Here is a 25,623-nt window from a genome sequence, read left to right as displayed (position 1 = left end):
TCCCCTGCTGACCCGAGCCGAGCCCGTCCTCTGTCAGTTTCCAGAGCCTCCACCTTCTCCTCCCTCCAGCTCCTCCCCGCCCCCCACTGCATCCAGGCCCCCTCGGTCAGGTGTCCCCCGGGCAGGACGCCGCCCCGGCCGCTGCCCCAGATGAGACCCACATTCCCTCCCTCGCCTGCATCTCCGGCTCACCACCTGGTTGCTCCATCGGGAGGGTCCAGACAGGAGAGCAGCAGGGCCCTCCCGGGATTTGGCAGACGGGCTTCGGCGTGGGAAGTGGGTCCCAAGGGGGTGGGGAACCCCAGAAAAGCAGAGCAATGACGGCGAGGCACCCCGGAGGACAGCCACAGCCCCGACGCCGGGGGGCAGGAAGGTCAAGGGGAGGAGGGGACAGGAGCAGAGCCCGGCGGACGCCATAGCAGACCTGCCCGCGGAAGGGGCCCAGCGAGGCCGGGCGCACCTGGCGGACCGCAGCGTGCCCGTCTCCCTTCGGCTGCACCCGGGGGGAAGCCAGTTGTCAAGGGAACCGAGGCCGAGCGGGGCCGAGGACAAATGGGGAACCGGCAGCCCCTCCCCGGGGCCCCTCACGGCTCCTGACCCGCGCGGTTTCCTCCGCCTCCACGGCCCGCCCCAGCTCTGCCCCAACGTCCTGTCTCCCGGCTGCCAGAATCCAGCTCCCAGGAGCCTCCGGCCCCCCGCTGAGCCACACACCTTCGTTCAGCCCGGGCCCAGTAGGAGCACGTGGCTCCAGGGGCGGCCGTGTTTGGTGACGGTCCCGGGGCTTCGCCAGCTGTACCTGTGCCGGCTGCGCGCCAGCCGGCATCCCCTGCAGAGTCCAGGCTGCGGGTTCAAGCCCGCAGCCCTGAGGACAGCAGAAGTGAGCTCCTTGGCTGGCTGAGGGGCAGTGCCGGGGGCCGGATCGGGGATTCCTCGGGCGCGAACCCGGTGGCATCTCCCCACACACACCCCCACCCCCGTGCACAGAGAGGGGGCTCCTGTGTCTTTAAAAACACTCGTGACTTGCCTTCCTCAAGCTACCTCCCTCATTAAAGGACCCCTGCCCCTGAGGCTGACAGTCGGGCTGGGAGGCTGCCGGCCCCCAAGACGCTGACAGAAACTGTGTGATCACCAGTTTTATACGTGGCGGGGGGGGGACGGGGGGGGCCTTCAACATTGCTGCAAAGCCTGTACATTCTGTCGGGGGAGGCGTGTGCCCGGGGAGACGGGGACCCAGCCCAGCAGCCACCAGACCCTCCCTGCAGGAGGTGGGCTGGAGCGGGCCCCACCAACGGTAGCTTCGAGCACCTGTGCCGATATACATCTGCACACAGCTGGATTCGGGGACCCACTGTAGGGACGCACCCGCGAACAGTCAGTAACGTCGGCAGAGGCCAAGGGCTGTGGACGCCTGAACGTCTACCCACGGAGGCCGGGGGAGACCGGGGGCAATCCTGCCACGGTCAAGACCCGTGAGGCGGGTCGGCACACCGAGGCACAGCCTCCAAGGTGTGCAGAGCGAGCTCCCCTCCGCGGCAAGAACAGAGGGCCACACGCTCGTGCCTCCCGCGGGGAGAAGAGCCAGCCTCGTGCTCACCCTCTGCTCTCTGCACCGTGGCATCCTCCCGGCCCGTGTTTCACCTTTACGACACGAAGCATCCGAGCTCTCCTGTCCCGGCTCTCCGTCACAGGCCTAGGAAGAGGCCTCAAGCTCCTGCAGGGCCCCTGGCTCCCGGGCGGCCCCTCTCCGCCTCGGCTCCCCCCACGGTGCAGAGTCAGGACGCCTCTGACGAGAAGCGGTGGACGTGCCCGGGCTCCCCCACCACAGCAGGACAGCTCCGGCCCTCCGCTCAGCCTGGCGGCCCGGAGCCGACCGCCAGACCGCACCGAGCCCTTGGCCTCCGGGTCCCTCACGTCAGACCCTCCTGGACAGGGGCGCCGCTGCTCCCCCTGGCTCGTCACCCTGCGTCCCCGCTCCCGGCCACCGCCCTCGGCCTTAGCCTGAGGAGCACAAGGGTCCCGAGGCCACTGTCGGCCTCCCTCTGTGGGGCAGCTCCAGCCCCCACGCGGCACCCGAGCAGAGGCCTCTTCCAGAGGCGTCTCCGGTAAAGGAAGCGATTCCTTCCTCTAACGGTAGCAACCTGGGTCTGGCGGGAGGAGGGAGGAGAATGAAATGTGGCAGGAGGGGCCTGACTCCAGTGAGGCCCATGGCCAGGACTGCAGGCCTGGCTGGCACAAGGGCCGGCTCCCGGCAGCACCCAGCCAGCTGCCACCTCCACAGCATGGTCGTTCTCCCTCGGTTCCTTCCCGCCTCTGGGGCCTGCTTCCACACATCCCGGGTGAGCGTGGGGGCCTCCTTGCGTGACAGGGGTCCTGGGGGGAGGGATGGGGCTGCAGGCAACATGCTGGCCCCAGAGAGGCAGCAAGGCCACCAGAGTGGGGAGCTGAGGAGGGAGACTGGCAGGCAGGAGACGGAAGGGAGCAGGGGAGGGTGGGAAGGGGTGGGAGGGAGCAGGGGAGGGTGGGAAGGGGTGGGAGGGAGCAGGGGAGGGTGGGAAGGGGTGGGAGGGAGCAGGGGACGGTGGGAAGGGGTGGGAGGGGCAGGGGAGGGTGGGAAGGGGTGGGAGGGGCAGGGGAGGGTGGGAAGGGGTGGGAGGGGCAGGGGAGGGTGGGAAGGGGTGGGAGGGAGCAGGGGAGGGTGGGAAGGGGTGGGAGGGAGCAGGGGAGGGTGGGAAGGGGTGGGAGGGAGCAGGGGAGGGTGGGAAGGGGTGGGAGGGGAAGGGGAGGGTGGGAGGGAGCAGGGGAGGGTGGGAGGGGCAGGGGAGGGTGGGAAGGGGTGGGAGGGAGCAGGGGAGGGTGGGAAGGGGTGGGAGGGGAAGGGGAGGGTGGGAAGGGGTGGGAGGGGCAGGGGAGGGTGGGAAGGGGTGGGAGGGAGCAGGGGAGGGTGGGAAGGGGTGGGAGGGGCAGGGGAGGGTGGGAAGGGGTGGGAGGGGCAGGGGAGGGTGGGAAGGGGTGGGAGGGAGCAGGGGAGGGTGGGAGGGGGCAGGGGAGGGTGGGAAGGGGTGGGAGGGAGCAGGGGAGGGTGGGAGGGAGCAGGGGAGGGTGGGAGGGGCAGGGGAGGGTGGGAAGGGGTGGGAGGGAGCAGGGGAGGGTGGGAAGGGGTGGGAGGGAGCAGGGGAGGGTGGGAGGGAGCAGGGGAGGGGCAGGGGAGGGTGGGAAGGGGTGGGAGGGAGCAGGGGAGGGTGGGAAGGGGTGGGAGGGGGCAGGGGAGGGTGGGAAGGGGTGGGAGGGGGCAGGGGAGGGTGGGAAGGGGTGGGAGGGGGCAGGGGAGGGTGGGAAGGGGTGGGAGGGGGCAGGGGAGGGTGGGAAGGGGTGGGAGGGGCAGGGGAGGGTGGGAAGGGGTGGGAGGGGCAGGGGAGGGTGGGAAGGGGTGGGAGGGGCAGGGGAGGGTGGGAAGGGGTGGGAGGGAGCAGGGGAGGGTGGGAAGGGGTGGGAGGGGCAGGGGAGGGTGGGAAGGGGTGGGAGGGGCAGGGGAGGGTGGGAAGGGGTGGGAGGGGGCAGGGGAGGGTGGGAAGGGGTGGGAGGGGGCAGGGGAGGGTGGGAAGGGGTGGGAGGGAGCAGGGGAGGGTGGGAAGGGGTGGGAGGGGCAGGGGAGGGTGGGAAGGGGTGGGAGGGAGCAGGGGAGGGTGGGAAGGGGTGGGAGGGGGCAGGGGAGGGTGGGAAGGGGTGGGAGGGGCAGGGGAGGGGCAGGGGAGAGAGAGCCAGGGGCCTGGGGGGTGCGGGGAGGGCCATCAATAGGGAGACAGGTCCCCCAGCATCCCCCAGGGTCCCCCAGGGCCATCCCTCAAAAGAGTGAAGAACGGGGAGGCTCCGTGCTGACGCAGCCGCACACAGCCCACTCCTGCTCCCCCAGGACGCCTCCAGGCTCCTCAGCCACCTGGTCACCCCGGGGCACCCTCACACTCCCTTGGAAGTCACTGTCACCTCAGTTAGGCTGATGCTTGGGGCTCAGTTCTCGGGGCCGGGTGCTCAGAACTCAGTGCTCAGGGCTGGGCACGATCCCCAGCACAGCTCCACGGAGAGAGGAACCCACGTCACAGACGGGGGGGCCGAGCTGGCTGACCGGGAGCCAGAGCGGGGCCCCTGCTGACCGCACCCCGGCGAGGGGGGCAGAGCCACACAACAGGAAGTGCTCCCACGGGTAAGTGACATGCGCACACGGGGACCGCCCGACGAAGGGGCCGGCTTCCCGATGGTGAACCGTGCCCACCTCCGCCCACACGTCTGAGCACCCACCGGGACCACGAGTACAGCTCCGAGAGCATGCGTATTAGCCCCGGTGCGGCCGTGTCGTTAGGTCCTCACGCTACAGCCACCCGCGTCCTCCCTGGCGGCCAGGCCAGAGCCCTCGAGTGGCTTCAGGCAGCTGCATCTGGCGGGTGGCCGCCAAGCACGGGTCCTGTAACCGTGGGGCCCGAGTGCGGAGAGCCTGAGGGACGCAGTGCTGGGGAGATGAGACCCCTGCACACCCACACACGCACACACACACTCGCCCGCCCGCACACGTGCACACACACACATGCACCAGCCCACACGCACGCACATGTACACACCCTCACCCGTGCGCACGCACACACGCCCTGCAGCTCCCGTCTCAGGCGGCGTGGTGTGCCCCAGCGGTGCCCTTCCTTCCCCACCCTGCGGCCAGATTTAGAAATGCCCAGAAAAGCCTGGAGTTTGCTTCGGGACACGGGTTCCTCTGAGTCACAGACCACAGACCCCGACGGCTCCCGAGAGGCTTTTCGCGCAAATTCGCGAGGCCACCTGGGAGCTTGCGTACATCGTAACCAAGTGCAACTGTCCTTCCAAAAAGAAATACCTTTACCTTCCGCTTTTTTCCAAAACCCCGTTTAGTGCATATGTCACTTCCTCTCCCAGGAAAGCGTGAGAGAGGCTTTGCTGTCTTTCGGGAAGCAGAAGAGCCGCGCGAACCGCGAGGAGGAGCAGAGAGGTTGAGCCCCAGGCACGGGGAGGGCGGCGAAGCGGAGCCGGGAGGGGCAGCAGCAGCGGCTCGTCAGGAAGCTCCGGGCGCACAGACTTTTTGCTTTTTGAAGAAAACCAAAATCAAAAATTTCAGATAATTTCTCGGACTCTCGAAATACTGACAACGGGCTAAAGGAGGCAGGCCCACCGGCCGGCCGCCAGACCGGGGCTGGGGTTTGCGGCTCCGCCTCACAGATCTGCTCCTTCACTGCGACGACCCCCCATCCGCAGCTCCGGGACAGCTGACCCACTGGAGGAGCCAAGGGGTGGGCAAGGGGGCCTCTGGGCATCCGCCAGCTCAGGGACTGTGCCCACCACTACCCTGCCACGGGGGGCAGCCTCGGTGGGGCCGCCCATCACCGTGCAGACAACCAGACTGTCCCCCCGGAACGTGCACCTCGGGTGGGGGGCCTGGAAACAGGAGGGACTGGCTGGTCCCCACGTCAGCCCCTCCTCCTCCGCCAAATCCTGCCAGTTCCGATTCCCCTTCCTAGGGATTCATCTCTGAGCCGGCTACTGCGGCCCCACCCCTTCCCGGGTCCTGGCTGGGCCAGCCACGCGGCACCCACCACGGCAGGGCCCGGCTCCCCCCGTCCCCGGTGCCTCTGCTGGCCGGTCCCGAAAGGTGACCAGTCCGGCGCCCGTCTACCTGCCCTTGAACACGGCGAACAGGTCCGTGTGCCCAAGCCGTTATGGCAGCACGAGTCAGGCTTACTATTGATGCGGCCACACTTGGCGTCGGGGGACACGGCTTCCCGGTCTCCCTAAGCTCCTCTCCCGCGGAACGGACCCATTCTTCCACATGCCGCTCACACCACGCGGCCTCTGCCCCACGCCAGGCTCCAACCAAGCCACTGGGTGTCAGGAGGAGGGAAGCCCCGCACCCACGAGCGGGCCTTGCCTACGGCCTCTTCCGGCTGCTGATTTTCTTATTCAATCACGTTCCCTAATTCCTCACAGATGCACGCACGGGGGCTTAGCACACGGGCCGGGACTGCGGTCCAGCGTCTCCCAACCCTGACAGCCCAGAAGGCACTTCTGTACCTTTCTTCCGATCACACAGCGAGACATCACTTCACGTCGCTGAGCGCGTGCACGGGGACCTCACACGACTTTATAAAGAGGAGACATTTGGGCGCTACTCTGCACCCTGCCCTTTGCACATGACGATGCCGTGGAAGTCCCTCCAGGCCAGCCGGTCCCTCCAACTCACTCTCACAGCCGCACGTCCGTCCTCGGTGGAGTCCTTGTCCTGCTGACAGAGGAGCGGAGGTGGGCCGTCCTCCTTGGCGTAGAGGTATCGGGACCTGTGCGCTCCTTGGCATTAGGTCAACACTTCTGTTATTCTGTTCTCTCCACTACAGACGAGGCTGTGAATGCTCTGACTTTACGTGTTATCTTACTTCCTCATTCTTTGAATTCTACGACATTGATTCTCACAGGTGTACTGAGATTCTCGGTCTGTTCTGGGGTCTGTTCCGCGTATCTGCTTTCGTGGGCTTATGTCGACACCAAGTTATTTTGGCCACTAGGCTTCACAGGGGTCCACTGTGCCGTGCAAAGTCTCTCCTGTTCTTGTCCTTAATTTTCTTGGCTATTCGCGGAAACTACTGTTCCAAAATTAACCTGAAGATAATTTTATCCAATAGTAAAATAAAAAAAAGAAATCTAATTTCTTGGGATTCTCGGCGAAAGTGACTTTTGGGAGGTGCCTGGCGTCACGACTCATGATGAGCGTGGCCCCAGATCTACAGGTGGGGCTATTCCCCAGCCCCGTCCGAAGTGTACTTAGCTCGGGAAGTGCTGGGGCTGAGTTTTTGGGATTCACGTTTACAACAAAGTCACCCATTCTTGTCCGCCGTCGGAGGAGGTATAAACTGGTACAGGATCCCCCGAGAGCAGCGTAAGTGCCCCCAGGTCCCCCTGCCGGGAAGTCATCCTAGAGAAGAGTGTACGGACGGTGCACTGCTGGGCTGCAGGGAAGAACCAAGGACGGGAAGCCAGCTTGGAGCCCATCAGCAGGTGACCGGCCGAGTGCCCTCCGAGCCCGGGGTTCCTGACGTGCAGCAGGTGCGGCAAGGACGAAGCGGACGTGTGGGCGCACGTGGGGACACACTGCCCGCGGGAGAGACGGCCCTGAGCCCGTGTGGGGTGCACACACGCGGGGGGAGAGGGGAACATTTCCGGGAGGACGGGAGACGCTGGAACAGGTGTGGCTTTGCAGGAGCAGCATCAGGAGACCAGGAGACAGATGGGGTGACACTGCCTTCCTTTTTGCCGCCTGATCGTCGAGAACACACACGTGTATCGGCTATCATGTTAACTAAATGATTCCTAATAGAAGAACGTAAGGTCCAACGGAGTGACAGCCACCAAAGCCAGCCACAGCCAGGGTGACCAGTGCTCTGGGCCAGAAGGATCCCCGCAAACCAGCCACCCGGGGACCGTGCCGGGGTGTCTAGGACGTTGACTCTGCACGATCAGCAATCAGTGGGAGGGCATCCGGGCCTGCTTCCCGCTCGCCGTGGTGCCCCCACCGGGGTCCTGCTGACGAACAGGTGGGGGCCCCACGGAGAAGAGCGAGCAGAGCGAGGCCTGGAACATCCCTCGGGGTCCCGGCCCCGCTGCCCCAGGCGCCACGTGGAGGGGGGTTCACGGGAGGGGTGCGGCCCAGGGAGACACGCAGAGGGAAGGTGGTGAGCTCCCAGGAGAGACCCTGGACCAAGACCCAGCCCGGGAGGGGCTCAGGAAGACGGAAGAAAGCCAGTCCCGCTGTTCTTACTAAATTAGCTGCCACAGATTTGGCATCTAGTGTGATAACTGCCTTTACGTTTTAACGTTCCTGAGAATGTTCATTTTTAGCACGGATAATTATGAATCATTTTCAAATCAACCTTTCCCGGCAATGAGTAGATACGATTTGCTTCCACGAAGACACCCACAGACTGTCCAAATCTGGTGTCACCTACATTGAGCGGTGACAGATTTGTATCACGAATGCTCTGTGACTGGCTTTTCTAGCTGACTGGACTGGCTGACTTCCTGTCCCACCAACATCCCAGAGCCGGCTTCCTGCCTGCGCCCGCCTGTCCGCCAGCGGCCTTTCCAGGGGGCAGGGCCCCGGCTTCAGGATCGTGCCCCAGTCACCTTGGGCAAGTCCCCGAGGCCCTCACCTGTGACGGGAGGACGGCAGCTCCCCTGGAGACAGAGAGCAGGCTGCGGCCGGGGTGCCCGCCGGGCACCTGTCCCGTCCACACCAGCGCTCGCTCACGGCCTGCTCCCCACTCCCATCTTCCCTGACTTCGGCTACCTCTCTGCCCCCAACACTTGAGTCTGCAGCTCTGGCTTTGAGCCTGGCACCTGTCCCGAGAGCCACCCAGCCCTGCCTCTGTGCACAAGCCTCGTACCTGCTCCGTCCCCGCAGGCTCCTGCGGCCGTGCCCTCCTCCCTGAGGCCGCCCACCCGCGCCAGCTTCTCAGGGAGGCCCTGCGGGCTGCCCTCTTCCAAACAGCACCCTCCCCAACCCCACGTGGTTTCCACGTCGTCCTCGTCACCACAGGACAGAGCGCGCTTTCAAGTGTGGAGCGTCTGCGTCCCCACTCAAGATCGCAAGCACCGTGACAGTCCCAGGGCTGTGTTCCCCAGGCCCAGAGCTATGCCTTGAAAGCCTGGGGTCGTCACCTCGAATCCAGTAATTTCTTGTTGGATGAATGAGTGAGCTCAGCCCAGCCCCCTGCCTGGGCCTCACTGTCTCCACTTATAAATGAGGGGACCTGGCCACAGCACCCTGGGACCTTCCCCGCCCTACAGACACAAACGTTCTGCGGGTGGCAGCCTGGGGCCTCCCCCCTCCGGAACAGCTAAGGCGGGTCGCTGACTTCCACGTGGGACCCACAGGGACACGGCGGAGCCACGCAGGCTGAGGCCCTGGTAAGACAGGAGAGGAGAAGGGCACGTCCCCCAGGGAGAAATGCAGGCACGGCTCCCGCAGCCTGCCCCCTGGTGAGGGGTGTTTGTGGGCACAGGACACCGGGAAGGGTGGAGTGTCCCAGGGTGCCTCCTGCAGCCCAGGGAGCTGAGGCCCCCTCTGCACTTCAGGGAGTTCTGGAACTTTCCATTCCACCCCACCTCACTGGCCCCACCTCACTGGCCCCGGCCCACCTCCCTTACCTCCCGGCTGCTGATGGGGCAGAGCCAGAGTCCATGCCCTGACTCAGGCAGCACAGGGCAGAGATTGGGGGATGGGAGAGAAAGCGGGTGAGAGAGAGCCCCAGGGGCCAGGGGGTGACAGAGGGCCCGGGGGACAGGGACCAGAAGGGAAGGGGGTGCCCAGCACCTGAGGGGCGGCTGCTGCCCACACGTCACTCCCACTGGGACGGCCTGGGGGTCACACCTGCCTGAACGCAGATATACCGCGCGGGGCACCAGGCACACACAAGCCCGTGACAGCATCGCCCAGCAAAGCTCTGAATGTTCTGAAGGACACCTGAAAGCAGTCGCCAGTCCCCTTCCACGTGTGCCTGAGGGACTCCCCTCTGGAGCCTCTATAAGCAACTCACAGTCCGGACACAAAATCCATGGCACGTCCTGCAAAGGCAGGAGCCCTTCCCGTGCTCGTCACCTCCGCCCAGAGCCCCCCGAGCCCCCTCCTGCACCCCGAGCCCCCTCCCGCCTGCTGCGTCTGCACTCGCTGTGCCACGGCCTGGGGCATTCTTCTCCCCCGGCCCCTCCTGACCACACGATCAAAAGGCCTTCCCACCCCCACGCGTGTCATCCACGTCACTTCCTTACCTGTCTTTCTCACTAGCACACAAACCCCTCAAGAGCGAACTCACACCGTTTCTCTAGTTTACAGCCAAACCCCCAGGGCAGGTGCACGTGCAGTGGTCACGGACGAGGAGCCAGTCTTTAGGTGGCGACCCGGGGTTGCGAGGAGTCACGCCAGGCCAAAGGAGACTTCCACAGTCCTGCGCGCATCAGGTTCCCACCAGTGCCCCGTGGACCGGATGTGCCGGTAGTGGCACTGGGCGCAGCGGGCCCTGATAGCGGAGTGGGCCCTCCAGGCCCCAGTTCACTCTCCAGGCACGGCACAGGGGCCTGGGGGCTCCGGGCACCTGCCCCGATGAGCGGGGGGGGGGGGGGGGGTGCCGCGTGCCGAGCAGGGACGGTGCACGGCTGTGCGGGAGGAGGGAGCCTCTGCTCGGCCCAGCATCACCGAACCCGCTGACTCTTCAAGAGGAGCCAGAAAGTCAAAGCTGTAAGTCAGAGTTTTCAATTTCCAAAACACAGTCTGGGATAAACAAAACGTGTCTGTACAGGTGCCTGGTTTTCCAAGGGCCTGAGGACCGATCCCTGTCTCCTCCCCATCCTCCTGCCCGCACACAGAAATTCAGTCTCCTTTGGGGTCTGGAAGCCAATGAAGTCATTCACACACAGGAGTCAGGGACTGATAATAGTTCAGAAGAGCCTATCCTGAGGCAGCTGCATTTTTAAAGAGCACTTTTTTTGTCTTCTAAACGTTGCATGCCTTAAACCAATAACATGAAAGTCTAGCTCCTAGGGCCGACTGTGCGGTCTGGCAGGAGATAAAGATTAAATATTCTGAAGCAGAGAAACCCAACCAGGAGGGCCTTCCTCCACCCTTGACCTGAGTCTCCAGGGAAGGTCATGTCTCCAGTGAGAGAGGAGGACAGCAGAAGGTTCTGGATGTCCCCTTCCCCACCACAGCACCTGCTAACCCTGGAGCTGGAAGTCAGGTCTGGAAACAGTCCAGAGCTCCGCCCGCAGCCCCCCTCTTATCCCAGGGCAGAAACGCTCAGAGGACACAGTGCATATGTGCACCTGTGTGTCACCACCTGACACCTTCTCTGGACGCTCGTGCGCCCTGGTTACAGCCGAGGACGTCCCCGTGCTGCGCTGGACACACCCCGACTCTCCCACAGCACAGGCTTCTCAGCCCGGTGACCGAAGGCAGAGAATGCTGGCACACCTGTCCTCCCACCTGCACACAGGTCTTCCAGAAGGACCTGGGGTCTGCACAGGTGCTGCCTTAGGAAGCTTGCAGCAAAGCTTTGTTTCCTTCTTTTGTTCTGTTTGCCAGAGAAGTAGAGCTTCCCAAATGTCCCTCATCACAGGGTCTCCCTGACGAGTGGAGGCTGCCGTCCACCCCGCTGTGGCGGAAACCCCCCGCCCGAGACTCTGGCAGGTAACTCGCCCCAGCCGCCCGCGGCCTGGGGTAGGAAGGGCGCTTGCTCGGGTCCGGGCACCCGGGCGCCTGGCTCTTACCTCCAGCGGGACCACCTGCATCAGGATGGCGAAGTTGGTGAGGTGAGTGCAGCGGCAGACGGAGTAGCTGAGGTTCCCTTCCGCGAGCACGCAGCCCTGGTTGGACCAGACCCCTTCTCCGGAGCTGGGGACACAGGAGAGAGGGGCAGCCTGCTGAGGGAGTGGACGTGCCGGTGCTGGCCGGGCGGCACAGGAACGAGGGACAGGAGGGCAAGGAACCTCCCGGCCGACACACTCCCGAGGCCCCTGGCCCACGGCCCAGAAAAACAAGATGTGCTCGTCCCGGACCTGGCAGTCCCACCTGCAGAGAGCTCCGAGGGGACACACGTGAGCCCAGAGGACACACCCAGGGGTCCTCGCCGAGTGACGCCACAGAACATTAAAGCAGCCCCGTGGCCGCCATGGGGCGCTGGGTGAGCAAAGTGTGTGGCTCACACAGAGTGACAAAATGCAGCACGTCGGTCAGGGACGTGTATCAACGTGGGTAAAACACGAGCCCTAACGCATCGTGTGCACGAGGTGCAGTCGGGGCACGCGGAGCGTGAAGCAGAAGAGATCGTATGTTCTCCGTGAACGTGGGCCTAACTCACACGTGAATTATTGAGAACATCCCAGACTGGTGACCTCCCGAGAGAGGATGAGACACAGCAGCCAAGGGATGTTGGTTTTTTCACAACGTTTTACTTTTTTAGAGATGAATGTATTGACCTGGGACTTGTAACCCTTCTTAAAGTGACTGCAAGCAAACCGTGGTTATTCCTTCTTATGGTGACGATATCAGTGATGACGATTTTCTTCGGTACATCTCTTTGTACTTTTTAACTCTCAAGATGATGTTTCCATGGTTCCTCCCAAAATGACAACTTTGACTCATGGGCAAAGACAGATCTTTGCTTCAGCCAAAGGTGGGGTCCTTGGGGAAAGCTTTCCTAAAGATGAACAAAGCAGCAGGTGGGAGTTTCTCTTTGTTTTACATTCAGTTTTAGTGGCACTGTCAGCCGTGGATGGAGCAGATGAGAAACGAGGCCACCCCGGGGGGGCCCACGTCCCTTGGGGAAGCACGCCCTGGTGGCATTTTCACTGCCACCCCACACAAACGTAGTCCGGGTCAGGCTCTGCCACAGAAGCCGAGGGTGGGGCAGGAAAGGGTCACGGGGGCATCTCCGGGCGGGGACAGCGGCTTCAGAGGCACTTTCTGGGATGCACAGTCCACTCTCCACACGGAGGTGGGGCGCCCAGCAGAGGCCAGAGAGCACTGTCAGTCGGAGGCCCTAAGGCCCTGCCCCGTAGCCTGATGCTCCCGGGACCTCGAGGACAGCCAGCCAGGCCGGCAGCTGGGCTCCATGTGGCTCCTCTGTCCCTCTACGAAGCACGCAGATGCCACGCTCCCCTGAGAGGCTGGCCTGGAACCAGCAGACGCTGGGCCACACGAGCAGGGTCACAGGGATGGACGGTGCGCCTCTCTGTACACAGAACAGCACTGGGATCTAAAAACCACGGGAGTCACATCCTCCCAGATGGAGCCACAAAGGCGTGAGGACACCTGCATCGGCCAGGGCGGCCGAGCCCTACGCAGCACCTCCTCCCTCGAGTGACACCCACAGAAAGGCAGGCTCCCCAGCCACGCACGAAAGACCTGCCTCGGGCGCCAGGCCCGGCGACACCAAGAACCTGCACGACCCTGTGACCTGGGACGCCGGGGTCTACGCACAAAACGCCCACTCACTGGCACGCATGGCTAAAACGTGGGACAAATGTAACAAGATCCCACACGGCAGTTAAGAGCGATGTGGGCAGACCACAGCCCAAACTGTGGTGGGACAGGACACGGAACATGGATTGGAACGAGACCACGGATTTCCTTTGAGCATACGTTTAACTCATGCACCAGTCACGGAGAAAACACACTCCTGAGTCTCAGCATCGCGGCTGCCGTGAGGGAGCAGGAGGGGTCAGGAAGGTAAGAAGGTCCCCAGGGAAGCCTGCTTGGAATAACGTGCTGATATCATGCCTATATCACTTCCTAACGTCTAGAAAGAAGTGACCAGCATTCTCAGCGCAGGGTGAACATCTTTCATAGGTAAAATGGAACAAACACATTCGGAGACGAACAGGAAGTGGCAGCAGACTCGCGCTACGTAAGGAGTTAGAGGGATATGACGCCAGACAGAAACTTCCATCCGCGCACAGAGTCAGAATAGCGTGAAAACAGACAGGCGTGAAGGAAAACATGTAATTGTTGTGTTCTTATTTCCAGTGGCTCCAGAAGGTCACTAATCTGACGTGTCTGCAGTGGAGAGTGTGTGACAAGAACAGCACCCGTCAGGAACAGACGCTTGTAAAGGAAACAAGGGGCATCCGCCAACACTGACCACATGCTGGGTCATGAAGCAAGTTCTACAAATTTAAAAGGACTGAAGTTAAAAAAAAAAAAAAAAAGAATGTTTTCAGATCATAAAAAAAAAAAAAAAAATCAATTAGAAATCAACAGGAGAAAGATCTCTGGAAAATCCCCAAGCAGCTGGACCAAACAACACACTTCAAAGCAACATGTGGCCTGAAGAAGAAGTCACAAGAAAGGTTAGAAAACATGTTTCGCCTAATGAAAAAGAGCAACGTGCCAACACCATGGACACAGCCAACTCCGCGCTCACAGGAAAATTCACAGCACGAAACATTTGCGTCAGGGAAGAGTCGAGGCCTCAACCAATGACCGAAGCCCACACTCCCGGAAGTTAGACAGTAAAGGGCAAACGAATCCCACGGCAAGAGGATGAGAAGAGACCACGTCAACAAAATCGAGAATAAAAATGCAAGAGGGGAGAACACTGCAAACCAACGGCGGTGCCTTTGAGAATGATCCGTAGGACCGATAAACGTCTCGTGCGAGCGGCCGAGAAGGCGTGGGGAGCTGCAGATGGCAGGCACCAGCTGAGGAAGTGGCGAGGGGACAAGGACACAGACCGCCTGACGTGCACTCAGGCTGCGAGGGGACACCGCGAACTACTCCGTGCACGCACTTTAAACATGGTCCGGACACGTTCTTCAAAAAAGTAGCTGCCAAAACACAGAGGACACGTGGCCCGAATGGTTCTGTGCCAACTAGAGACGCGTGACGCGTGCTTCGAAGCCTGCCAACAACAAGAACTAAGGCTCAGACAGACGGCCCGGTGGTGAATTCGATCAAATGCTGCAGAAGGAACAAGACCAGTTCGACCTACACTGTCCGGAACGAACCCTTTACAATGGTACGGTCACCCTGCTACCAAACCCAAAGGCTTGACGAGAAAAGGAGACTACGGACCAATTTCCCCCACGAACACGGACACAGAAGTCCTTGACACGGCTAGCAGATGACACTCGACGACCTGTGAATGAACAAGGCACCCGGGCAAGCGGGCTTCCTCCCCGGGACGCGAAGCAGGCCAGCGTGCAGCTTCACTCACGCTGCCCAGAAGCGGCCCGCGGACAGGAGGGAGCCGGGGAGGGGCCGCCCGGCAGGAAATGACCACAGGGGGCTGTTCACACACACGACGACGCGGGTGTCCTCATGCTAACGGAAGGAAGCCGGACTCCACGGGCTACGCACACAGCGGTTCCGTCCCCGCGGCATTCTCGCGGACGCAGAACCGTGTTGGTGGAAGACAAATCGGCGGCTGCAGGAGCTGGAGTCCGGGGACGAGTGACAAGGGGGCACACGGATGGGGCAGGGGCTGGGCCCGTTCTGCATCCTGACCCCCACAGTCACTCGTCTGTGAAAACTCAAGAGCCGTGTGACAGAGGTGTGGCCGTTTCTGCACGTGCACTTCCGGCTGACAAAGAACACGCGGGGACGGGGACGGCGGACGCCCACACCACGCCGGCGGTGTGGGGATCGAGGGCAGAGCAGGAGGGGACAGGCGTTCTTCGACATCGTCCGTGACGGTGGATCCCGGGACACCCACGCAGGCACAGAGAAGGGCGCCCCTGGCCTGCGCTCCAGCTCACCGAGCTCCAGCAGGGCTGAGGTGCGACAGTGCACCCCGGTGCGGGCCGTGAAGGCCTGGGAGGCCTGCACGCCAGCCGGGGAAGAGCTGCTTGCCCAGCGCCCCCCGCCCAGCCTCCCCCCCCCCCCCCACCGGCCAGGGCGGCACAGCCGAGGGCGACGGACCCTTCTCAGGCCGCGGTGGCGCCCTGGCTGCACTGGCTGCCCGGGCTTTCAGGGGCGGAGCCCTGCTAAGTCCCGCGTGGTCCCCGAGAACACCTGCACCAGTGCCTCCTTCTTGTCTTGCCCTGCGTCCCGAGGCGTTTCCAGCATTTACGGACAACGCTACCGTGTTGCCTCCAGAAGGGTGACCCGGACCATAACCTGGACGCGGTGCGCCCACCCGCACCTGCTCCCCTCCCCCGGCGGTCCCCCCCCCCCCCCGCTCTCCTCTTCCACTCTCCCGCCAATCTCACACCCCTCCCCTCCCCCTCCCCTCCCCTGTGCTCCCCCCACCCCTGCTCTCCCAACACCACGTTCCTCCCCCCTGCCCACCCGGTGCTCCCCTCCCTGCTCTCTCCTACACCCTCCCCCTCCCTTCCCGCTCCCCCCCCCCCGTACCCCCCTCCAGTCCTTGCTGTGGCCCCAAGCAGGCAGTACCTGAAGTCCAGGAAGGCACAATACAGGAAGACCTGGTTGCTGCTGTTGGTGGCCTCGCTGCGCTGCCGGCGGGACTGAAACGAAAAGATGGATATCTTCATGAGGCCGCTGGACAAGCCAGGCTCCTAGCACTGAGCTGAGCACTGCGCCCCAGCCCACGGGAGACCTTGGGTTGGTGCCACAAGAGGCCACCCACCCTCCAGCTCAACCCCGTCGTGGTCACAGAGGCCATGGCATCGGCCACCTCACACCCCGTCCTCTCCTTCACCCACACCAGCCCAGAAGCCAGGACCCCGCCCCAGGGCCTTTGTACTTGCCGTGTCCTCCCTTGAGAGTGCTCTTCCCCCCCCCCCCCGAAGATACATGGTCTCCCGCAGGTCTGTGCCACCTGGTCACCCCAGAGGGACTTCCCTGCCCAGTCGAAACGGTACCAACCCCTGTGCTGTCCACCCCTTCCTCAGCAGATTACATATTCACTCATTTGTTTGCGTGCTGTCTTCCCCACCAGGAAGTCTGTCCTGTGCCCTGCTGGCCAGCTGGCTCTTACCACGGGCTGGTTGAATGAAGACAGAGGAATGAGCAGACCAGATCAACCTGGGGCTCTTGTTCTCCCCCAAGAGAGAAAATTCCAGCCCTGGACCTTTCCTGGATGCCAGCTGGGGCACTTGGCCGCAGCGGCTCTGCCCAAAACGGATCGCGGGGGGTCCGCCCAGAACCGTCACCGGGAAGCTCCGGAAGCGGGAGCGCGGCACGAAGCCAGGGCCGCTCCGGACTCGCGGTGTCTCACAGAGTCCCAGTCGGTACCTCTCACGTGGTCGCCCGCCACTCACCCCATCGTCTCATCCACCAGCGCTGCTCACGAGACCCCGCCTGGTCGAGGGGCCGTGTGGGCCGGTGTGGGAGCCAGCGTGGGAACCAGCGTGGGCCAGCGTGGGAGCCAGTGTGGGTCAGCGTGGGCCAGCGTGGGAACCAGCGCGGGAGCCAGCCTGCTGCGGGAGAGGCGAGCGACAGGGCGGCTCCCTCGCCATCCGGCTCCAGACGGGACCTAAGTTCCTCTTTCCTGGTGCCAAGATGTGCCTGCAGCAGCCCTGACGGGTGCCCTCTGGACCCACCGCAAAAACCAAAGGGTCATCTGTCATCGGCTGCGTGCCAGAACCATGGCTGATGGTCCCCGAGCGCACAACACAGTTACGTGTTGCCGTTTATTACTGATATCTTGGCAAAACGGAATCTTCACTCCTTTTGTTTCCCTCTAGTACTAGCATTATCTTAACGCCTTGTTGTCTGTGCCTGGAAATTCCGTAGACCCCTCCTGCCCAGGACCGTGGCCGGTTCCTCCAACTGCTCACACCTTCACCGCTTAGAGACGCCCCCACCACCGTCCCTTTCCCAGTTCACCTTTTACACGGCATTCAACACCACCGGAAACGTGCCTGGTTACTGCCTGTGCGTCACCTGTGTTCCTCCACGACAGGGAGGCCCCCCAGGGCAGGGATGCCTGCTGCCCCCCGGGGTCGGCACTGCCACACGGGCAGGAGTGCCCGAGGGGGTGTCCAGCCACAGCCCGGTCCACTGCGCTGGGCTGCATCGGAAACCAACAGGCCATCCTCTCTCCGAGCACCTGCCGCGTCAGGGCAGAGGGGCCGGTACCAGGGAAATGAGTTGAGCTGACCAAACCCTAAGAGAAAGCGGAGGGGCCAAGCCACGCAACGGCAGAGCCAAGGGAGTCCAGGGAAGAGCTAAAAAGGCCAAACCTCCATTTATTCTTACTCTGTTTCCACATTCCACCCAAGACCCCTGACCTCGCGCCACCTGGGCCACCTGCCGGTGCCCCTTCCCACACTCACCGCAGAGGGCGCTCTTCAAAGGCATCACCCAGGAGCCTGGCATGGCCCATCCCAGCGCCCCCCCCCCCCCCCGGCAGTCGGAAACAGGGGGTGGGGTTTTCACAAGACCTTGGGGTGACGCCCATTAGAGAGCCACTTGTCCCCTCCCCCCACCGCCTCAGTGTCCCAGCCACTGTGAACATCGTGTTCAGACGTGCAAAGTCTCATCCTGCAGCCGCTTGGGGACACGGAAGGTTGTGAGCAGGGGAACTGCGACACACAAACCCACGAAGTGCAAAGTCCAATCAGGACCGGGTGGCGGCCCCACCTAGAATCGCTGGGGTGCCCTTGGCCCCGGGCAGAGGCGTCACTGTGCACGGGCAGGTGCGTGTATGTGTTCTCGTGTGCCGCAAAGGCGGGCGGGCGCCAGCGAGGGCTGCAGGCAGCCCGCGGCCAGGCGCACGCGTCGGGGGGCGCTGAGGCCCGAGGGAGACGCGACGCCCTCCCCCACCGCCTGCAGCGTGGAGCTGGCTCGCTCTCACTTCTGGCCAAAGGGGCCTCTCCCAGTCCCGACGCTCTGACTCCAGATCCGAATTCGAGGGGATTTAAAAATCAGCCCCGACCGCGGCAAGCCCAGCGCGCGTGTGGTCAGAAGAGCGGAGGCGCAGACGGTGCTCCCCGGGGCCTGGGGTCCAGGTCACACCCCAAGTCGGGAAACTCCCGCCCTGGCATCCGAGGCTCCTCCCCGCGCCATCCTGCGCCAAGAACAGCAGACCGCCTCCTCGTGTCTGGAGTCTGCAACCGCTGGAACGGAGGCCCTCAGCACGTCTCCAAGAACGGAGGCCTAGAATGTTCCCAGGAGCGTGATTGGTGAACACATGGGGAGCAGCGCTGCCAGAGACAGGAAGGTGAATCATCTGTGTCACGGCCCCATTTCCTGGAGAAACGTGGGAGGCGCCGACGCCCCGCAGCCTCGCGAGTGACGGGACCAGGAAACGGGGTGTGCTCACCGGGGCGAGGGGCAGCACCCTCATCTGCACGCCTCTTGTGCCCCGACGCCGAGGGGCTGCGTTCTGCAGAGAGCGGGCCTTCCAGCAGGAAGCTGGCCCTGCTTTACGCCACCTGATGTCCCCAAACTCACGTAGGTGTCACATGGGCCCTAGGAGCGTCTCCTGTGGGGCCTGAGACTTTCTCGGAAAACTCAACCATTTGGGGAGAAGAAAATGGGATTAATCGAGTATCCACTGCCTACCGACCATAATCACAGTGCAGAAGGGTGTCTGCTTCCGGAAGACGCATCTCAGGCGCAGACAAATCTACGAGATAACAACTCATGAACGTCCCTTGCTTGGAAATCTGTTTGCTTCGCGTCCAAGTATATAGTTTTCCTACACAGCAGGGGGAGAGACACCTGCCTGTCGCTACTCCCAGCAAATACACAGAAGGCACCACGGTCCTTAATTCTGACCCTCAGGAAAGCCACAGAAGGAGTCAAAGGCCACACTCCCAGCTCAGGGAACAGTGCACAGGGACCTCGGCGGATGGTGGGGAGCAGTCCTCTCAGCCGGCCACCCTCGTCCCCAACCCAGCTCGTCTCCCGACAAGCCAGGGTCCAGGGCTCCAGACGGCTGGGGTGTCCCATCTTTGACAAAAGCAAGAAAAACGAAGTTAATTTTGGAGGGGAGAGGTGATGAAGAAACCCCTTAATCAGCCTCAAAATCCTGGTGTTGGCCGATGTTCCTTGTCTTCGAGAATTGTAGGCAGGGGAGCAGGGCGGACGCAGCCCCTCCTGGCAGACACCCACACGGACCCCGGCACCGGTAGCAGGGGCCCCATGGAGGAGATGACTGAGGAAACACCTCCAGAAACAGGTCGGAGGACAAGAGGTCGGGGTGGAGAGGCCTGCGACCCAGCGGAGCAGGGGCTCGCCGTCTGTGGACAGGGCTGTCCCTCCTGGCTCCTGGGAGAGGTAGGCGGTGGGGGGCACTGAGGACGTGCCTGCGTGCTGCACTCACATGCACAACAACGTCCTCTTCGCCCCAGGCGCGTGTGGACCACAGGCACCCTATTCGAGGTGACAATCAGGTCATCCAAGGTCACCCCCAAGGCCCTGACACAGGCACCCGCCCTCCTCCCCTGCCCAAATGCTGCCCAAACCTCCTTGTCCTGCGACCCTTCCAGGCCCCTTTGAGTCGGAGGTGGCCAAGTCGGGTCTGTCCTGTGGAAGGACCCGTCCCAACCGCACGACGCAGATGCCCGTGTGGTGCTGGCATGAGCTCGTTTTACCTGCAGGTGACAGCCCAGCGTCCCCACCTGCCTCTTCTGTCCACCTGCAGCTGAGTGCGGCTGGGAGGTCAGCACCACGGCCACTGGGGAATGGGGTCAGAGATGCCCACTGAGCCCTGGGGACCAGGGGCCACAGGCACGTGGGGCTCGCACAACCCCGGAACACAAGTTTCTCGGTCTTTCCACTGCCCCCTGGGACTCTGGGACCCTCCAGGGGGGTCTGAATTCTCAACCGCGATCCTCCGTGGCTTCCCACACCCTGTCCCATTAACCCCCCGACTCCAGAGGAACAGCCTGAGGACCCGGGACCGTCGGGTTCCAGCTCACAGTCCGCCCGTCAGCCGGCTCGGCAGCGGAGGGAAACAGGCACGGGAATTGCTGGGATGTTCGGGGCCAAAACAGAGGAAAAATCTGGGAAGTCACACGGGGTCTGCAATTAGAACAGTCTCCTCAAAACAGCCCAACATGTTCTCAAGTCACCCCCGCGCCCAGGTGACACCTAGTCCTGACGTTCTCAGCAGAAAAGGCGCCAACACGGCCAGCCGGCGGAGCAAACCAGAGGAGCCGCGAGGAGGCAGGAGCGAGGAGGGAGGGCGGCTGTGAGTCCATTTTTGTCGGCAGTGGGCTTTGGGGGCGTTTCCGGAAGCCTCCACCCGTCTCACATGCATGAGCTGCAAAGATGCTTGTCTTTATAAAGGAAGATCTCGTGTTGAGCCACAAGCTTAGGGCCGTCGGGCCCAGACGCCACGTGTGCTTACTGCTGTTTCACGAGTCTGAAGCTGCCACGCACACTTGCTTCCGGTCTGCTTCACACAGAATCGAGGCACCTTCCCGGCCCGGGCTTCAGGGTTCAACTTGCCCCGCCCTCTGGCTAACCACAGACACAGAGATGTCAGGGGTCCCAGAACGCTCAGGCAGGGCGGCCGCCAGGCCCCCCCTGGCTCCAGCCCTCACGGCCCTCTCCCTTCTAGTCCAAGAGAGGAGGGTGGAAAACACACTGGGATTCATCTGAATTAAGACAAATTCACCTAAGTTGCAAAAATCTCTTTTCTGTGCGGGATCGTCAGTTTTCCTCAATTTTCTTGCATCATTTCCTCCCATTAGAAAATAGGCTCCTTATTAACATCAGGTGCCATCTACTCCCGTGGCAGCGCTTCTAAAAATACATTCTGCACGTGCTCAGGAGCATGAAATAAATAACATGACTGCCCAAACACACGGGGTTAATTGTAGAAAGAAAAGGAGTTATAAAAACATGTCCTGGGGCGCCTGGGTGGCTCAGTGGGTTAAATGTCTGACTTCGGCTCAGGTCATGATCTCACAGTTCACGAGTTCAAGCCCCACGTCGGGCTCTGTGCTGACCGCTCGGAGCCTGGCGCCTGCTTCGGGTTCTGTGTCTCCCTCTCTGTCTGTCCCTCCCCCACTCATGCTCTGTCTTTCTCTCTCTCAAAAATGAACAAACATTAAAAAAACTGAATATAAAAAAATCAGTAAATTGGACTTCCTAAAAATTAACAACCTCAGCTCTGTGAAATAGCCCTTGAAGAGGACAGCAACACAAGCTAGCAGGAAACGTTCACGATCCACACGTGTGACTCAGGCGTGCGGTCTAGAACATATAAAGAACTCTCACAACTCAGCTACACAAACTCCGCAGAATCCAGTTAGAAAGCAAACGCGGGGCACAAGGAGACGCTGCACTGACGAGCACGTACGGGCAGCAGGCCCCAGAGGAGACGTCAGCAACACTACCGCCAGGCAATGAAGACCCACCATGAGGGCAACGGAGAGAGAAGGTGGTGACCGTGTCAGATGCTGACGAGGGCGCGGACGCTGAGCTGCTCACACCTAGCGGCTGGGAGCGTGGATGGGGACGGCCGCTCCGGGACATCGTCCGGAAGTGTTGAAAAATATGAAGAATGCTTCCCCTGTGACCCCACAAAACGCCTGGGCATTTATCCCACAGAAATACAAGCCGTTTCCTCAGAAAAGCCTGTGCACGATTGTTTACAGTGGCCTTCTTCTGAGAGCCAGCACCCGGGAACAACCAGAACATCCTGTACCGGGTGAGCGCCGGGCGCACTGGGGCCCGCCACACCGCGCGACCACCCGCCTCGAGAAGGCAGGAGCCCAAAGCAGCAGTGACCAGGACAGGCCTCCCGTTCGGCTGAGAGAGAGAAGCCACCAAGCTCAAAAGGTGCCCCACGGTGCAATTCTCATTCTTCCTCTCTCAGAAGGACGGGATTATAAAGACGAAGGACAGACCCCCGGCTGCCAGGAGCTGGGGCGGGGGTAAAACAGGTGGGCATCCTGGTGACCGTGGGGGTTCCGGGAGCCCACACCTGACTTAAAACAACCGTCTACACCCACAGCGCGTGCCGACGTCCACCCCGGCTCTGCAGCTGCACAATCAGTTCCGTCGTCCGTAAGTAACCACGGCGGAGACCAGGCGCGGGCTCCACTGACCTCTTTCTTCTACCTCTGCAACTTCCTGTGAATCTGTCCTCATCCCGAAATAAAAGGTTTTAAAAGGGTTCCACCGCATCACTTTGCCAGCCGGAGGAAACACAGGCTTGCGGGAGGTGAAGGTACCGACCCACTAAGCAGGGCTTTCTGTATTTAGGCCCCGTGTTGATGAGCCGCATTCTGCACAGGAACGTGGGGGTTCCTCGGTCGGCCAGCGAAGGGGACCGCGGGTCACCGAGTGTTGTTCCCATCATTGTGGACAATGCTACTCTCGTTGGGGATCACCCTCCCCTGCCTCCCCAGCACCTCGAGTCTCCACTATCTGTCACCAACGGAGAGTCCCACACAGACAATGCAGCACACCCAGATACACAACAGACCCAGGACCCCGCTCCTTCGTGGGGCTTCCTCCCGCCTCCTGGGGCCCCGGTGGCTCGGTGAACACCCACGTTTGCATCCCGAGGGGTACGCTGTGTTCTCACTGTGAAGCACAGTGTCTCCTGTGTGGTCTGGGCCAAAACAAGGGAAGCGATTATCCATCATCCGGGGAGGGTCCGGCCACAGCCCCCCGCCCCCGGTGTCAGATTCCACCCTCCACCCACATCAAAGCGGTCAGCTTTTGCTTCTAGACCTCTTTCTGTGTTATTTTTCTTCCCAGACGCCTCTTGCTCATGGAATATTTGGGTTATAAGTTATTTCTCCCTAGACACCTGGTTTGAATTTTTCAAAAATGTTCTGCAAACTTAATTTTACTGTCATCCGTGCTGTGATGGAAGAAAAGAAAGACTCAGAACTTAAAACACGGCTTCAGTAATGATCTGCTGGTCGCTCCCATATGGATCTCCGCCTTTCCCTCCTGCCCCTGAATTGTGCGGCCAGCAGACCCAGGACTCCCATGTGGCTGGCCCAAGTTTCGTGAACGCGTTCTTTGTAAGTGTAGAAGGACCGTGGTCCCTAAATTCATCATCGTCACTGGTTCTTCTTTCCAATGGCACATGTCTGGTTTTTTTTTCTACAGCAAGAAAATCTTCCTGGATTATAAACTATAGTTTGCCCTCTAACGTATGTGTGAAAATAAGGGCTGACAATCAAAACAGTAAATGCCGTTTCCGTGTCTATCAGCTGTCCTCAACTGGGGGGGGGGGGAATGTATTGTTTTCATAACACAAGCTACGAAGCAGAAATCTCAATATAAACCTTTAGCTGCAGGATTTGCAGATAATCAGGAAACTGCAATTATAGGTATGCCCCGAGGGGCCACACCAAGGAGAGTAATATTTTTATTTCTGTGTAGATAATGGTGTGGGCTGGAAAGGTGATATAATTCTGATCTATTTTACAGCCTGGTTCCGTGGCTGCTAATAATAACAAATCGTGTTTTCAATCTTGAACTCATCCATAAACCACATTAAAAGTGATGCTATTTTCCCTGAAAGGTGAGCAATTTAACTTAGAGAAGAAGGGAAGAATGTCGAACTCACAATGTGCGTTCTAGAACCGTGGAGACCAGAGACGCTAGATTTTCCCGTTTGCCGCTCTATTTTACAAGTTCATAAGTAAAACAGTTTAATCCAAATTTTCCTGGACGTTCAACACGCATGAAAAAACCTCCTTTTCTAACAGAGGAATTACAGTCTTTCCCTTAAATTATCTTCCCGCTCATTAAAAGACAATTTTCCACAAAGGTGAAATCATGACTCTCAGAGAGATCAAAATGAACACGTATTAAAGATATTGTCTAACTCGCTGATGAAGGAGGCATGAACTGTGTTACTACCACCTCCAAGGAAGAGTCAAAGAATCATGCACATAGGAGGCCACCAGGAACGTCAGAACAAATTTGCTTAACGGATACAAAACTCAAAACTGATGGATGTCCACAGGGAAATAATCATCCGGCTGACCGTCCATCCTGGAAGACAAGGTTTCAGTGGCCAAACTGACCTGAACACAAACAGTGACGCAAGCAGGTACAAGGAAGCAGGAGGTCTCCTGACCGAGGCAGACAGGGAATGGTTGGTTTGTCCAAAAGCCAAAGGTCCTGGGGTATGAACGCGGCAGTAACTTCTGAAATGAAAGCCTGTCATTCTCGGGGCACCGAAAGCATGTCAGAGCCTTTCCAAACCACTGTGCCTGCTTCTAGGGAAAAGCTCTTATTTAAAGACACGCTTTCCCACCGGGGCAGAGCACACTGGCAGAATTAAGCAGCCTCGAACAACGAAGGGTGTCGCAACAAAATGAATAAAAGCTTTATAACACGCAGGGGCATAAATACCGAGAAGAGGAAGAGGCAGCCGTGGCCCAGGGCAGTGAAGGGCGGAGGGGCGCACGGCCCGTGACACCCCGCCCCACCCTGGGGCAGGCGCGACCCGGTGAGAGGTCCTCCGAGGAGGCAGTGACACCACGGCCCAGAGAGAGGCCTGGAAAACCAGCGCAGAGGCCCGGGACCCAGGTCCGAGGGACCAGCCCGCCCAGCTGCGTGTGGACCCCGGGACCGCTGGCCCTGAGCGCGGCACGGCGGGGCCGGGAGAGCCCCCGTGCGTCAGGAGCCGTGAACGAGGGCCACGCTCCATCCTGTGGGCGCAGCTGGGCCACCGGCAGGTCCGGCCACTGAGGCTCACGCTGCGGCTGGTGGGGTCCCTGGCGGCTTCAGAGTCCCTGTGGCCCCTGCCCTGCTCGCGGTGGCCAGCACCACCGTGTTCTCCAGTGCAGCCCACGGAGCCGCCGAGGAAGCGCGTGTCCTAGCGCTCTGTCGCTCCGGCGGCTGGGGACCGCTCGCGCTTGGCTCAGTGAGACCTTGGCTCCTGGCTCTCTCCCCTTCTTTCCGCAGACGCCCCTCACCATGAGGTCCTAGCTAGTCAGTGTTTTTCTCCCCCGGCCACTCCTTGAAAAGAGAAGCCCGATCCCGCCGCCGGAGGGAACCAGGCTGGGCGACACGGCCGCCTCCTCGCCATCCTCACCCGAAGCCCGGGCAGCCACCCCCTGACTCCGGGGGGAGGCAGTGCCAGTGACGGTGGTGGCCAAGGGCAATGATTCTGCCCTCAGGACACAGCACTCCAGCTCCCACCGGACGGTGTGCCGGCTACGGAAGAGCTC

General features: G+C 61.3%; 1 protein-coding gene across 2 annotated transcripts in view; it reads right to left on the bottom strand.

Annotated features, from left to right (window-relative positions):
* ADGRD1 (adhesion G protein-coupled receptor D1) overlaps window positions 1-25,623 on the bottom strand; it is a 122,878-nt gene that overhangs the window by 27,474 nt on the left and 69,781 nt on the right. For both annotated transcript variants that reach the window (XM_047093222.1, XM_047093223.1), the window contains 2 exons: window positions 15,950-16,023; window positions 11,326-11,449 (listed from right to left, as the gene is read on the bottom strand). In XM_047093222.1, the coding sequence (XP_046949178.1) occupies window positions 11,326-11,449; window positions 15,950-16,023 (198 nt within the window). The remainder of the gene's footprint in view (window positions 1-11,325; window positions 11,450-15,949; window positions 16,024-25,623) is intronic.

Source organism: Lynx rufus, unplaced genomic scaffold (assembly GCF_022079265.1).
Source record: "Lynx rufus isolate CCGP_SWC_20201006 ecotype Redwood Valley unplaced genomic scaffold, mLynRuf1.p SCAF_33, whole genome shotgun sequence".
Taxonomy (NCBI): Eukaryota; Metazoa; Chordata; class Mammalia; order Carnivora; family Felidae; genus Lynx; species Lynx rufus.
This window is presented reverse-complemented; position numbering and strand designations above follow the sequence as displayed.